This window comes from Ranitomeya imitator, chromosome 1, assembly GCF_032444005.1.
Source record: "Ranitomeya imitator isolate aRanImi1 chromosome 1, aRanImi1.pri, whole genome shotgun sequence".
NCBI lineage: Eukaryota > Metazoa > Chordata > Amphibia > Anura > Dendrobatidae > Ranitomeya > Ranitomeya imitator.
The window spans coordinates 51583595-51599883 of NC_091282.1; the positions used below are offsets into that span (position 1 = coordinate 51583595).

The 16289-nt window shown below is 46.7% G+C and overlaps 1 protein-coding gene across 3 annotated transcripts in view; it reads left to right on the forward strand.

Annotated features, from left to right (window-relative positions):
• Positions 1-2490: 2490 nt before the first annotated feature.
• Positions 2491-16289, forward strand: part of KATNAL2 (katanin catalytic subunit A1 like 2) — a 59801-nt gene continuing 46002 nt past the window's right edge. The window contains exons 1-4 of one of the 3 annotated variants that reach the window (XM_069746506.1): positions 2491-2581; positions 11551-11621; positions 13747-13913; positions 14215-14260. In XM_069746506.1, coding sequence (XP_069602607.1) covers positions 2531-2581; positions 11551-11621; positions 13747-13913; positions 14215-14260 — 335 coding nt within the window. In that variant the 5' untranslated portion in view covers positions 2491-2530. Of the gene's footprint in view, positions 2582-2827; positions 2948-11550; positions 11622-13746; positions 13914-14214; positions 14261-16289 lie in introns of those variants that run through there. The other 2 variants (XM_069746521.1, XM_069746514.1) reach the window with 2 other exon arrangements.

The following is a 16289-nucleotide window of genomic DNA, read 5'->3' on the forward strand; positions in this document are numbered from 1 at the left end:
CGAGCTCACCAAAACACCTGAGGGAGGAAGCCCAGAGACTGCAATACCACTTGTGACCACAGAAGTGAACTCAGCCACAGAATTCACAACAGGATGCTGCCGCACGCCGGGCAGACGCAGCTCCGTGGCCTTCTGTCTAGGCCTCAGACAGGATCCCACCCGTCAGGGACCCTCCTGTCTGCAGCTGTTAGATGTTCCTCTTTTCCCACTGGCTGCTTGACAGGTGCTGCCTGGGTGAAGCCCAGTCAGCTTCTGCCTAACTTCCTATCCAGGCCACCAGTTTTACCTAATTGTGAAGAGTGCCCTACTAAATAGGAGCATTGCTCCACCTGGTGGGCTGGAGTGTGAAGTGTGTTGAAAGGTTTGTGATACTTGGTAAAGTGATCTCCTTTATTGCCTTCAGACATAACATCACTCCCCCTGGTGGAAGAATGACATTACTGCAACGACCAGGACCCTGGGGCGCTGCAGATGAGCGAAACTGAACTTAAAAGTTTGGTGTTTGCACCAGGCAGTTAGTGTCCGGTGCTAAACGCCAAACATGGACTTCTCCCAGAAGTCAACTGCAATGTTCTGAGTTTTGAGGGAAGAGAGAGAGAGAAGAGAAAAAGAGAGAGAGATAGACCAGAGAAAAGAGAGAAAGACAAAAGAAAGTGGAGAGAAAGAAGAGAGAGAAAGAAAGAGACAGGAAAGAGGAGAGAGGAGAGGAAAGAGAAAAAGAAAGAGAAACAGGAAAGGAGAGAGCGAAAGAAAGAGACAGGAGAGAGGAAAGAGAGACAGGAGAGGGAGAGAAAGGAGAGAGGACAGAGAGAGATGGAGACAGAAAGAAGAGAGGAGAGAAGGAAGTGAGAGAAGACAGAGAAAGGAGAGAAAAAGCAGAGAGAGAGAGAAAGAAGAGAGAGAAACGAGAGCGAGGACAGAGAGAGAAGGAAAGAAAGAGGCAGAAGAGATGAGAGAGAAGAGAGCGAGAGAAGAGAAAGAGAGCACGAGACAGGAGAGAGAGAGAGAGGAGACAGGAGAGAAAAGAGAGAAAGAAAGACACAGGAGAAAGAAGAGAGAGAAAGGAGAGAGGACAGAGAGAGATGGAAAGAAAGAGGCAGAAGAGATGAGAGAGAAGAGAGCGAGAGAAGAGAAAGAGAGTGCGAGACAGGAGAGAGAGAGAGAGGAGACAGGAGAGAAAAGAGAGAAAGAAAGACACAGGAGAAAAGAGAGAGAGAAGAGAAAGAGAGCGCGAGACAGGAGAGAGAGAGAGGAGACAGGAGAGAAAAGAGAGAAAGGAGAGAGGACAGAGAGAGAAGAGAGCAAGAGAAGACAAAAAGAGATAGAGCGAGAGAAGACAGAGAAAGCAGAAAGAAGAGAGAGGAGACAGAAAAGAGCGAAGAGAGAGCTAGAGAAGAGAGATTAGAAAAAAGAGATAGAGAGCAAGAGAAGAGAAATACAGACAAAAGGATGAGAGAGAGGAGAGAGCAAAGACAGAGAGAAAGAAGAGAGAGGAGAGAGAAAGATTTTCCAGGCTCCAAAGTTCAGGTTTCCATTATTGTCAGTGGTGTTCTGGTTCTAGTTCTTTGGATTAAAGTTCGGGTCGGTACCAGATCCTGAGCCTCCAATGGTCGCTCATCCCTCGCCACGTGCACCAGGGCTGTGAGTGGAGTGTGGAGTGGGAGGAGGGTTTGGAGAGTTTCTGCACACACGTGGCCTAAGACTGAGTTCACACTGAGGTTTTTTTTTCAAGTGTTAAGCAAACCCCCCCGAGCACAGCCCCGCGCCTCCGCACCAAGAGCAAGTTGTGTTTTCGAAAAAGAAAAAAAAAAAGTTGAAAAATCCCTAAAAAAATGAATGTAACACTTGACTGACTGACTCCCAGCAAACATCTGTCACACAATGGGGGCATAAAATAATAATACAGGGAAAGCTTTGAGAAAAATTCTGAAATATCGGGGTATTGTATCACTTCCGAATGCCACATTACAGGATGACATCAACTATTCTACCTGGTGGCTGCGGAAAATCTGCAACACTGGAAACTCATTGTGTGCACGCCGCCTAAGAATTGAATTTTTTTCAACCCCCCTCCCCCTCTTCAGCCTCAAAAAATATATTTAATAAATGCTGCAACATCACAGGTAGACAAAAACTGTGGCATAAAAAAAAAATCCTTGTCCTGAAAAATACAACCTGGACTTAAAAAAAAAATATATATTTTGGCTGTTGGAAAATTAAGAATAAAAATTTATATTAATAACAGTAAAAAAAAAAAAAAAATCATCATCCTCACGAGGACTGATTGGTTGATCGACTGCGGTCGGTGCGATCCGGGGTCCCGGTATTATTTTGCACGCGATAATAAACGTATTACTATTTCAGCAATGAATGGGTTAAGCGCCCCGCCTACCCCAGCATCTGTTCTCTGATTGGCTGAGAGTCGACGCCGTCTCCGCACGCTCTGCTCCTATTGGCCCGCCGGCTTGTCACTCTTCGGGACGCTCCTCCCTCCCTGCTCCCGTTCTATGAATGGTTTGCGGCGCAGGACATGGAGCTCTCCTATCAGGCGGTGAAGACGGCGGCGCAGAGCAGAGAGGCGGTGAGTACCGGGCGGGTATGACGCCAGGCTGAGCGGCACTGAGGGAAAAGTTTCTACGAGTCTCACGTGATTGGCATTTTGTTATTTTTTGTTGTTGTTGTTTATAAAGTTTACAAGGGTTGTTATGGTAACGGAGCTGGGTGCATTTCCGGCTGTGGTTGTGCGCCTGCGCGCTGCGGTCCCATGAGGCTCCTTGGTTGTTATGGTAACGGAGCTGGGTGCATTTCCGGCTGTGGTTGTGCGCCTGCGCGCTGAGGTCCCATGAGGCTCCTTGGTTGTCACCAAGCAGGCGGCTCCTCTATGAGACGGTGAAACATGGCCGCTCCGTCACCGCTCGTTCTCTAGACAGGACATTTGGTCATACAGGTGTTTTATGAAATATTTATTTTGGATATTACACAGATTGCGACTGTCAATAAATTGTGTGTGACGGAATATTATTTTAAATTGTCATTACACAGGCGGGAGCGGCGAGACTCGCGCACAACGTGATGATGGAGTTTTCATAAAATTGTGTAAAAGGGATTTTCTTTTAACATTTAAAGGGGTATGACCACAGTCTTTGCAACATAAATGTCTGATAGATGGAGGTCAGATAGGATTCCTATTTTGGATGAGTCCAGTGTGGAAATATATTTTATTCAGCTCCCCCGTTCGGATATATGGAGCCTGCATCCGATAGGATGGGGCCAATGTCATTACAAGTGGGTCGCAATGGTCCAGCAGCTGCCTGCAGCCTTACATCACCAAGCACAATGTCGAGCCCCGGATGGAGTGGTGTAAGGCCGCCACCAATGGACTCTGAAGGGGACGTGTACTGACGGGCAGATCTGGATTTGGTGAATGTTGGGCTACAGAATGCACAGCGCCTGTAATAACATGTGGTAGAAGAGGGGTGATGGTCTGGGGCTGTCTAGTCCCTTATTTACAGCAATGGGTAATGTTGACCATAATAGGTTGTCTCAACTTCTTAAAGGGGTTATCCTCTCCCCGGACAACCCCTTCTGAATTCCTATGTTCTCCCCTCATAAAATAAAACTTGTACTCCCCTCCGGTGCCGGCGGCCCTTCCAGCGATGTGTCAGCACTGGCTCTCCCGGGGCTCACATGACAATGTGTCATGCAATCCCTGTGGCCAATCAGTGCCTGCTTCACTCTCCCCTCCCATACACAAATCGGCGTCCCCCATCCACCCCTCCGGATGTCCATTCCGGCTGTAGGAAGCCATCGCTGATTGGATAACATGTCATAACTGTTATTATTTTACGAGGGGGGAATATAAGGATTCAGAAAGGGTTTTCCGAGTGGTGGACAACCCCTTTAAATGGATAAAACTGCAAAGTTCTCGTAAAAGCAAGCAACTTTTCAATTTACCTCTTATTAAAAGTAGCCATGTTCTTGAGAATGGAGAAGATTTTTAATCTTCTAATTCACTGCTCATTGCCTAGGTTACCGACCACCTCTGCAGTCTTATCGGCTCCTTGCTATAAAGCTCTGAAGCCGGCCGGTCACTGGATCACGCTGCTTGCAGCATGGGAGAATGATCTGTCAGTCATCAGGAGCGCACCGCACCCCCCCGGCAGGCAGGAGGTCAGAGGCAGAGGAGCGCTGCGCTCCTGAAGATCTATTACACAATTTTAGACAGTGCACCGACTGGCTTCAGGTTTTCCCAAAAATTGGAACAGCACCAAACCGTTACCTCCATTCATGTGCAAAGCTTTTCCAACCAACAATCCAATGGTTCCATGCAATAGAGTAAAAAAAAAAAGAAAAACAGCACAAAAAAAATCATGAAAAAAGTGGTTATTTTTTGTAAAGAAAAAGGATGGTTGTTTGCGCCCATGCCTCCGATTTCCAAGAGTTAAATAAGATAACTGCGTACCCGCTTCCGCTTATTCCTGATTGATACAACCAATTGTCTGGGGCCAAATGGTTTTCCAAGTTGGATCTCCGGGGGGCATATAACCTCATCCAGATATGAGAGGGGGATGACTGGAAAACTGCGTTTCTCACATCGGAGGGGCTTTTTGAGAATTTAATTATGCCTTTTGGTCTGACTAATGCACCTGCTGTTTTCCAGAACTTCATTAACCATGTTTTTCCTGACTTTATTAGGCGTTTTTTGGTGGTTTATCTGGACGATCTATTCTCCGGATCAGCAGACTCACGTGGGTCACCTTCGTGCTGTTCTCCAGAGGCTCCTGGAGAACTCCCTATTTGCTAAATTAGAAAAATGTTAATTCTTTGCCCAGGAACTATCCTTTCTGGAGTTCATTCTGTCCACCGAGGGGTTCCGTATGGACCCTAGGAAGGTTCAGGCCATTGTTGATTGGGTTTCAACCCAGAGATCTGAAAGGCCTGCAACGCTTCCTGGGGTTTGCCAATTATTATCGTAAGTTCGTAAGGGGGTTCTTCCAGGTGGTCAAGCCTCTCATGGATTTAACTAAGAAAAGGGCTGATATCAAGAATTGGTCAGCCTCAGCCGTTGCGGCGTTCTTTATGTTTTATGTCCGCCCCTGTGTTGGTTCAGCCGGATCCATCTGAACCGTTTATTGTTGAGGTGGATTCCTCAGAGGTGGGGGGCGGTGTTGTCCCAGGGACCCGCCACTTTAACCAGTTTAAGACCTTGTGCTTTCTTTTCTAAGAACTTCTTGCCTGCAGAAAGAAATTATGATGTGGTGAACCAGGAGCTTCTGGCCATTAAATTGGCGTTTGAAGAATGGAGGCATTTTTTTTGGAGGGGGCGATTCACTGAATCACTGTAATTACGGACCACAAATTTGCCCTACATTGAGTCTGCTAAGAGGTTGACCCCTAGGCAGGCTAGATGGTCACTTTTTTTTTTTTTACGATTCTAATTCTCGATCACCTTCCAGCCGGGTTCTAAAAATATTAAGGCGGATTCTTTGTCTCATAGTCTAGACCCATTATCTCCTCCCGAACCTCCTTCCTCCATTCTTAAACATGGTGTGGTTGTGGCTGGGATTTCCGCTGGGTTGGAGCAGGAGATTTGTGAAGCTCAGTCTCTGGCGCCTCCATCCAGGACCATTAATAAGCTTTTTGTGCCTGTTCAGTTTTGTCTCGGAGTGCTCCGGGAGTTCAACGACTCGGCCCTTAGTGGACACCCTGGGATCTCGGCCACCCGTAAATCCATTGCTAGATTGTTTTGGTGGTCGTCTTTGTCCTCGGATGTTGTGAGGTTTGTGTCTGCCTGTGAGGTATGTGCTCATACCAAAAACTCCCATAAGCGGCCGGCCAGGGAATTGGTGCCTTTGCCCATTCCAGATAGACCATGGACTCATCTGTCCATGGATTTCATCACCGATATTTCTCCTTCTAATGGTAATACTGTCATCTGGGTGGTTGTGGACAGATTTAGTAAGCAGGCGCATTTTGTGTCTTTGACAGCTTTCCCAATAGTGAAACTCTATCCAGATTGTTTGTGGAACATGAGGTATGGTTCCATGGTATGCCTTTGAGTGTGGTCTTGGATAGGGGGGTACAGTTTTTCTCAATAGTTTTGGAGATCGATTTGTAGAAGGTTAGGTATTTGTTTGACTTTTTGTCTGCTTATCGTCTGGAGACTAATGGTCAAACTGAGAGGACAAATCAGTCTCTGGAGCAAATTTTGCAATGTCTGACCGCTGCCCAGCAGGATGATTGGTGTTCTTCTTTACCTTTGGCAGAATTTGCTTTTAATAACTGCATTAATCAGTCCACGGGCACCTCCCCGTTTTTCTGCAATTATGGTTTCCACCCTCATTTTGGGGAATTTTCTCAATTTAGATTCTGGGTGTCCCGGGGCAGATATGGCTATCGGCGGTTGGGGGAGGTGTGGAAGGAGATCCAGAAGAACATTGGGGAGGCTCAGGGCAAATTTAAATATTTTGCTGACAAAAGACGGTCAATGGGGCCTGTATTCCGGGTAGGGGATAAGGTTTGCTTATCTACCAGGAATATTAGACTTAAGGTTCCTTCTGCAAACTTGGGGCCTAAGTTCCTTGGTCCTTATGAAATTATGGAAGTGGTCAGTCCTGTGGCTTTCCGTTTGCGCCTTCCACTGTCTCTACGGATCTCCAATGTATTCCATAAAGCCCTTTTGAAACCGTTGGGGTCTTCCATTGAGGGGTCTTCATCTTCCCGCCACCGGTCCCAGTGGATGGCCAAGATGAGTATGAGGTGGAACGGATTGTGGACTCTCGGATGGTTCCTCGTTCTCTTCGATATCTTGTTCATTGGAAGGGTTATGGTACTGAGGACCAGTCGTGGGTTCCGTCGCGATCGGTCCATGCAGACTGGTTTGTCTGGGCCTTTCATGCCAGATATCCAGGGAAACCTGGGGCTCCTGTGTACCCCCGTTGAGAGGAGGGAACTGTCATGAACCAGGTCAGGTTTTACTTCAGGCTATTTTTTTCCTGACCTGGTCATGTGCGGGTTAACCTTTCCTGCCTCTCTCTGGTGTATGGGTGGCTTTTTCCCTGCTCTGTTGCTGGCAGCTGATGTCAGTGATATAGTTCATGTCTTCCAATAGAGCAGCTGAGTGTCTCCTTTGCTTTCTGTCTGCCTGTGTTCATATTTGCCCCATACCTGACCTCTAACTTAGTGCGTCCTGTGTGTCTGTTCCCCGCTGTGTATGACCTGGCTTGATTTCTGACCTGCCCCTCCGTCTTGCGTTCCTGTTTTGGACTGTCTCGTCTGGCTCTGATCTTTGGCTTGTTTCTGGCTGTGTTTTCGTCTCGTCCTCTTGGTATCGCGCTCTCGACTGGCTTCTGACCCCTGGCTTAGTTCAGACCTTGCTTCTCTCTTCTCCTCTGATACTGAGTTCCCAGCTGTTCCTGATTTGGCTTGTCCGACCTCTCTACTGACCCCTAGCGGTGTTTGCCCAGCTCTTCAGCGTTGTGTGAACCTGTTTAACGGACTACGTTACACCGCGGCATAACGCGGTGTAACATAGTCCGTTAACGCCGCCATTACTTGCAATGGCCCACAGTGGGCGTGCGCTAGCTATGTGCCGTCATTGAGTGACGGACCCAAGACACGGGCTGCAGCGTTTCCGGGTCCATCACTGCTAGCGCATTGCTAGCGCAGATGGAGCTAGCAGATGCTTCATCTGCGCTAGCGCAGTGCCAAAGTCGGCACTTGCGTTAGTGCAGTCCGTTTAACGGATTTGTTGAACGGACTGCACAACGCAAGTGTGAACCTAGCCTTACCTCCCTTCCGCTCCCCCTGGTGGTTGTCCCCGTATTGTACAACAAAATTGTACAACAAAAGTCCACTTTTTTCATGATTTTTTGTGCTGTTTTTCTTTTATCTTCACTCTCGATATATATATATATAGAGAGAGAGAGAGAGATACACACATATCTACTATATAATTGTCTAAGGGTCACTTCCGTCTTTCTGTCTGTCTGTCCTTCTGTCTGTCACGGATATTCATTGGTCACGGCCTCTGTCTGTCATGGAATCCAAGTCGCTGATTGGTCGTGGCAAAACGCCCACGACCAATCAGCGACGGCCACAGTCCGGCGGCAATATGGCCGCTCCTTACTCCCCGCAGTCAGTGCCCGCTCCGTACTCCCCTCCAGTCATCCAGTCAGCCCTCACACAAAGTTAATGCCAGCGTTACCGGAACGCGGTGTAACGCACTCCGGTTACGCCGCTATTAACCCTGTGTGACCAAGTTTTTACTATTGATGCTGCGTATGCAGCATCAATAGTAAAACGATCTAATGTTACAAATAAGAATAATTAAAAAAAAAGGTAATTCTCTTCCTCCGACGTCACATCCTGTCCTCGGCAGTGCAAGCGGCAGGCTCCGGTGCTAAGAATGCTATGCGAGAAGGACCTGCCATGACGTCACGGTCATGTGACCGCGATGTCATCACAGCTCCTGCGCTCATACCAACCCTAGGACTGGAAGCTGCCGCGTGCACCGCACACAAGCGTCACAGCACTACAAGGGGCCCTCGGAGGGTGAGTATATGTTTATTTTTTAACCTGTTACATACGTGGCTGGGTAATATACTACGTGGCTGGGCAATATACTACGTGACTGGGTAATATACTATGTAGCTGGGCAATGTACTATGTAGCTGGGCAATGTACTATGTGGCTGGGCAATATACTACGTGGGCTGTGCAATATACTATGTTACTGGGCAATATACTACGTGGCTGGGCAATATACTACGTGGCTGGGCAATATACTACGTGGTTGGGCAATATACTACGTGGACATGCATATTCTAGAATACCCGATGCGTTAGAATCGGGCCACCATCTGGTGTGTATATATATATATATATACAGTGGGGCAAAAAAGTATTTAGTCAGTCAGCAATAGTGCAAGTTCCACCACTTAAAAAGATGAGAGGCGTCTGTAATTTACATCATAGGTAGACCTCAACTATGGGAGACAAACTGAGAAAAAAAAATCCAGAAAATCACATTGTCTTTTTTTTTATCATTTTTTTGCATATTATGGTGGAAAATAAGTATTTGGTCAGAAACAAACAATCAAGATTTCTGGCTCTCACAGACCTGTAACTTCTTCTTTAAGAGTCTCCTCTTTCCTCCACTCATTACCTGTAGTAATGGCACCTGTTTAAACTTGTTATTAGTATAAAAAGACACCTGTGCACACCCTCAAACAGTCTGACTCCAAACTCCACTATGGTGAAGACCAAAGAGCTGTCAAAGGACACCAGAAACAAAATTGTAGCCCTGCACCAGGCTGGGAAGACTGAATCTGCAATAGCCAACCAGCTTGGAGTGAAGAAATCAACAGTGGGAGCAATAATTAGAAAATGGAAGACATACAAGACCACTGATAATCTCCCTCGATCTGGGGCTCCACGCAAACTCCCACCCCGTGGGGTCAGAATGATCACAAAAACGGTGAGCAAAAATCCCAGAACCACGCGGGGGGACCTAGTGAATGAACTGCAGAGAGCTGGGACCAATGTAACAAGGCCTACCATAAGTAACACACTACGCCACCATGGACTCAGATCCTGCAGTGCCAGACGTGTCCCACTGCTTAAGCCAGTACATGTCCGGGCCCGTCTGAAGTTTGCTAGAGAGCATTTGGATGATCCAGAGGAGTTTTGGGAGAATGTCCTATGGTCTGATGAAACCAAACTGGAACTGTTTGGTAGAAACACAACTTGTCGTGTTTGGAGGAAAAAGAATACTGAGTTGCATCCATCAAACACCATACCTACTGTAAAGCATGGTGGTGGAAACATCATGCTTTGGGGCTGTTTCTCTGCAAAGGGGCCAGGACGACTGATCCAGGTACATGAAAGAATGAATGGGGCCATGTATCGAGAGATTTTGAGTGCAAACCTCCTTCCATCAGCAAGGGCATTGAAGATGAAACGTGGCTGGGTCTTTCAACATGACAATGACAAAGCACACCGCCAGGGCAACGAAGGAGTGGCTTCGTAAGAAGCATTTCAAGGTCCTGGAGTGGCCTAGCCAGTCTCCAGATCTCAACCCTATAGAAAACCTTTGGAGGTAGTTGAAAGTCCGTGTTGCCAAGCAAAAAGCCAAAAACATCACTGCTCTAGAGGAGATCTGCATGGTGGAATGGGCCAACATACCAACAACAGTGTGTGGCAACCTTGTGAAGACTTACAGAAAACGTTTGACCTCTGTCATTGCCAACAAAGGATATATTACAAAGTATTGAGATGAAAATTTTTTTCTGACCAAATACTTATTTTCCACCATAATATGCAAATAAAATGTTAAAAAAACAGACAATGTGATTTTCTGGATTTTTTTTTCTCAGTTTGTCTCCCATAGTTGAGGTCTACCTATGATGTAAATTACAGACGCCTCTCATCTTTTTAAGTGGTGGAACTTGCACTATTGCTGACTGACTAAATACTTTTTTGCCCCACTGTTTATATATATATATATATATATATATATATATAATATAGTAGATAACACAGGATCCACCATTCACAATAGCTGATGTCACAGCTCCCCACCTCCTCCTGTACAATGACTGATAACACCTCTATATACAGTAGATAACAGGATCCACCATTCAGAATAGGTGATGTCACAGCTCACCTCCTCCTCCTGTACAATGACTGATAACACCCCTATATACAGTAGATAACACAGGTTCCACCATTCACAATAGGTGATGTCACAGCTCACCTCCTCCTCCTCCTGTACAATGACTGATAACACCTCTATATACAGTAGATAACACAGCATCCACCATTCACAATAGGTGATATCACTGCTCACCTCCTCCTCCTGTACAATGACTGATAACACCTCTATATACAGTAGATAGCACAGCATCCACCATTCACAATAGGTGATGTCACAGCTCACCTCCTCCTCCTGTACAATGACTGATTTGTTTTTTGCAGCGGGTGCAGGTAAGTTTAGGAGATCCCTGATCTGCAGAGCGGCTCTGCTCTTACCCTACGTGTATTGGAGACTCTCCAGCCTTCTCGCTCTCGTTAATAAGCTTTGCTTAATGACTTCTGCACTTAACGGTGTTAATTGCTTGTTTTTCTTTTTACAGTTTTTCTTCCTTTTTTGCCTATTTTTTTTGTGCACTAATTATTTGTAGCAGTTTCTATTAATGGACTCATTAGTTTTCATGCATTGTCTTAGTTAACGCTCAGGCGTTTTATCTGCAGAGTGATAATCGCCGCTCTCGTTGCTCATTACTTGCTCCGATTATACAGTATCTCCAAATTGGCTATATATAAAGTTAAAGCCACGGTACCTGGAAACTCTTAGCTTTTCGTCTCCGGTGAGGTTGGTATAAACTGTGTTTTCTGGGAATATGACCACCATAATAGCCTCTATCCAACTTTTCCATAGTCCTGAAAGGCATTTTTACTGAGTTGTGTTGCGATAAATCCAGGAGCCGTAGATAAGTTTGGCGATGGGTTTCTTCAACCACTTTCCATAACTATGTCTCATGTCCTTCTAGGATGAGCAGCGGACGGAGGCCCGGAGGAAGAACCTGCTCATACTCATCATGCATTACATGCTGCAGGAGGGGTGGGTATTGCAGTGTGTCCACATATATAGGGCATGATATCCGATTCTTGGAGAGTTCGTCCAACATTACGATATCCCTTGAATAGGTCGGCAATATCAGATCATTGGGGTCCAACTCCAAGACCCTGGGGCAGCGTCATTCCCCCACCGATCTGATATTGACGACCTATCTGTGTTGTAATCCTGGAAATCAACTTTAAGGATACTTTCAATTATAGAAATGTTCCTCTGGATTTAAAAAAAAAAAATGGGAAAGGGAATGTGTCATCGGAAAACATCCGTTTGCTTAACTTTGGTTTTTACTGTATATGTATTGTATGTATTTTTTTTTGCATTATACAATTTAAAAATGTAGGAATTTTGCAACTTTCACAATGGCCACTAAGCTGATACTGGACTTCAACTCTGTGCTCTGTATAGATCATTTCTCAGCAGTTTCATTATCATCATAGACAGCATTACAATGAATGATAACAGCTCTGTATATAGTAGATAACACAGGATCCACCATTCACAATAGGTGATGTCACAGCTCACCTCCTCCTCCTGTACAATGACTGATAACCCCTCTATATACAGTAGATAACACAGGATCCACCATTCACAATAGGTGATGTCACAGCTCACCTCCTCCTCCTGTACAATGACTGATAACACCTCTATATACAGTAGATAACACAGGATCCACCATTCACAATAGGTGATGTCACAGCTCACCTCCTGTACAATGACTGATAACACCTCTATATACAGTAGATAACACAGGATCCACCATTCACAATAGGTGATGTCACAGCTCACCTCCTCCTCCTGTACAATGACTGATAACACCTCTATATACAGTAGATAACACAGGATCCATCATTCACAATAGGTGATGTCACAGCTCACCTCCTCCTCCTGTACAATGACTGATAACACCTCTATATACAGTAGATAACACAGGATCCACCATTCACAATAGGTGATGTCACAGCTCACCTCCTCCTCCTGTACAATGACTGATAACACCTCTATATACAGTAGATAACACAGGATCCATCATTCACAATAGGTGATGTCACAGCTCACCTCCTCCTCCTGTACAATGACTGATAACCCCTCTATATACAGTAGATAACACAGGATCCACCATTCACAATAGGTGATGTCACAGCTCACCTCCTCCTCCTGTACAATGACTGATAACACCTCTATATACAGTAGATAACACAGGATCCACCATTCACAATAGGTGATGTCACAGCTCACCTCCTGTACAATGACTGATAACACCTCTATATACAGTAGATAACACAGGATCCACCATTCACAATAGGTGATGTCACAGCTCACCTCCTCCTCCTGTACAATGACTGATAACACCTCTATATACAGTAGATAACACAGGATCCATCATTCACAATAGGTGATATCACAGCTCACCTCCTCCTCCAGTACAATGACTTTTGCCCACATCAGAACATGAGCAGAAAATACATATATACCAGTCAGTAGGGTAAGAGACAATGTAACGTTGTCTATGTCTATGTGGCTGCTGAAAAGCACAGGAAGTATGAGTCTAGTAGGAGGCTTAGCGACCAGTGTGAAAACTGCAAGATTTTTTTTAAATTTTTTTATATATAGATCGTGATATGGAAAAATGAAGAAAAAATCATTTAATTTTAAGAAACTGATTTAATCAATAGTTTATTTTCTGATGACACGTCCCCTTTAACTTTTTGCTTGCACTGTACAATATACAGACATGACAAATAAATAAAAAAGACAGCGCGACCTTTTTTTGTTTGCCCGGCCTAGCTTGATACGATGACATGTGCGCCACGCCACAAGGTCAGCTAATCAAATGAAGAGCCTTGGATGCCATCAGGGGGTTCTCGGGGCCTATAAAAATCTAAAAAAAAAATCTTTAAAAAAAAATAAGTGATGAATTGAAAGATAGTGGGACAGTTTTTTTTTTAATAGAGCAGTCATGTCGACCTTGTGTCTCCCCCGTAGCTGTAATCGGAGCAGGTTTTCCGTGAACGTAGTGCTGGATCCATGTGTTAAGAAGATACGGTAAGCAATCCAAAGAGCGTTTACCCCCAAAATCACTTTGACACCGGCCTGTTCACCTTTCTTCTAGTTACGTGGACTCGGCGAACGCCCTAGAGCAGGAAAGCAAACTAAGCCTGAGAAGATTTGAAGTCTGCGATAACATTGACCTGGAAACCATCATCATGGAATATGAGAGTTACTATTATGTCAAATTCCAGAAATACCCAAAAATCACCAAAAAAGTTGGAGAAAATGGTGAGTTTTACTGCCGCCGCCTGGCTATAACAGCAGCAACTGGAGCCAGCTCCGATCACTGCTGTGTAGCCACTTACATGGCTTAGCCAATGTGGGGAGATCCAAGCCGGGGTCCGTATGGTCAAAGTTTATGGATCCATTACCCATGCGAGCTGGCAGCCCCGTTACTGCCATCCTTCATTGTAGTAATGTTCTGTGAGAAATACTTCATTTTCTTGAACAATTTCAAGAGTGCCAACACTTTCGGCCATGACAGATTAATCTCCAAATAAATTTTACTTTTTTTAATTTTTTTTAATAGATGGTAAATTGCTCCTAAAGCCTCGAAGTGGAGGAAAACTGAGAAGGTAAATCTGCTCGTTATGTCTTCTCATGCTGTATTACTCCTATATAAAGTGTTACATATGTAGCTAAATCACAGTATTCATACAGGCGCTTCTCACTAAATTAGAATATCATCAAAAAAGTTAATTTTTTTCAGTTCTTCAGTACAAAAAAGTGAAACTCCTCTATTATATAGAGTCATTACAGAGTGATCTATTTCAAGCGTTTATTTCTGTTAATGTTGATGGCTTACAGCCAATGAAAACCCTAAAGTCATTATCTCAGTAAATTAGAATAATGACTTTCTTTATCGCCTCTCATTGGGGGACACAGGAACCATGGGTGTATGCTGCTGCCACTAGGAGGCTGACACTATGCAAATAACAAAATTAGCTCCTCCTCTGCAGTGTACACCCCACCGACTGGCATTAAACTCTTCAGTTTAGCTTAGTGTCAGTAGGAGGTGGACACGGGTCTTTCATTAGACCCTTATCTACCTCAATGTGCGTCGTTTCTTTTCAGGTTTTTTCCGGAGGGATACAGGGTGAGCAGTCACACCTGTATTCCCACAATGCGGACTATGAGTACGGCGTGTACTGCCACCCCGTATCCTCATAGATCCCTCTCCAGGACCAAGATCCTAGCACAGAAGCGTGCTCAGAAGTCCGGTCCTGGCTCCGTCCCTCACCCACTCGCCTACCAGAGCCTGTCGGTTGGAGGAGACGAGGACGTCCATCACAGCTCCGTGGACGTCTCATTCCCCTCAGGTTAGTAACGGCGTGGGATGTTTAGGTGAGTATTTCCCCTCCATTCCCCCGGGATCTTTTCTCCAGATGTTCCCCTGTCCTCCCTCATGGCGTTTATTTTAGAGGGATCCCAGGGACAGCCATAAGCTCTTCTTCCTTAGCGGCCGCAGTTCTCTCCCTGCAGCCGCACAGCCCCTTACAGAGTCACAGCCTAGCAGGCTGCCGCGCCGCTTCCCCCTGCGGTCTCTCTGCTCGGGGGCCACAATGCGTCCTGTGTCTGCACGGCGTCCTTGGCAGGATGCCGTGCCACTTACTTTCTGCGGCGCTCCGACGCCGCGATTCTCCGGCGGCGCTCCGGCTCCGCGATTCTCCGGCGGCGCTCCGGCTCCGCGATTCTCCGGCGGCGCTCCGGCGCCGCGATTCTCCGGCGCTCCGGCTCCGCGATTTCTCCGCGTTTCTCCGCGAATTTCCGGCGGCGCCGGCCTCTAATTTAGGTCCCGGCTTCTGTCGGGGCCTACTTCTGGCGCCGCGACCCCGCCAGTTCCGTTTTTCCCGGACAGCCTTGGCAGGCTGCCGCTCTTCTCAGTCCCTGCGGCGCACTGCTCCGGCGCCGCGGTTCCCTTCTCCGGCGGCGCCGGTCTCTAATTTAGGTCCCGGCTTTGGCCGGGGCCTACTTCCGGTTTCTCGGCTCCTCACTTCCGGTTCTGCGGGCAGGCTTTTTTCCCGCCCGACATACTGCGCCCTGCCCACCGGCGCCTCTGCGTCTGGCTCCACCCCCTTCCTCGTGGGTCCCTCGGCCGGTGTGCACCGCTTCTCACAGCAGCAGCCGCCCTCGCAGTGCCTCACGCAGCGCGCCACGCTCCTTCACTCGCATCTTCTGTGGCTCAGCATCGCAGAATCAGCACCTCAGGGAAGTTCTCCACCGAGGACAAGTGGGACATCTTCCAGGACCGGGTCCGTGAGTAGCTGCACTGCAGACTGACACCCCCCTCTGCCCACTGTCCCCTAACCCACTGGCATCTTCAGGGTCCCTAAAAATGTCTACCTCTAAAGGGGGCCGCTCTCGTCCCCCTACCTCTTCATCTTCTGCCTTAGTCACGTACTTTGCATGTTCGTCCTGTAACAGCAAACTTCCCTCAGGTCAGTCCTCCCCGCTGTGTCAGTCCTGCAGCAACCCGATTGTTCCCACCACCCAGGATCCCCCGGCTGTTCCGCCCGAGAGTGATCCCCCCATCCCTGGCTGGGCCGCCTCTCTGTCACAATCGGTGGCCGATTTAACACGGGTATCTCAAACCCTAGTGTCCGC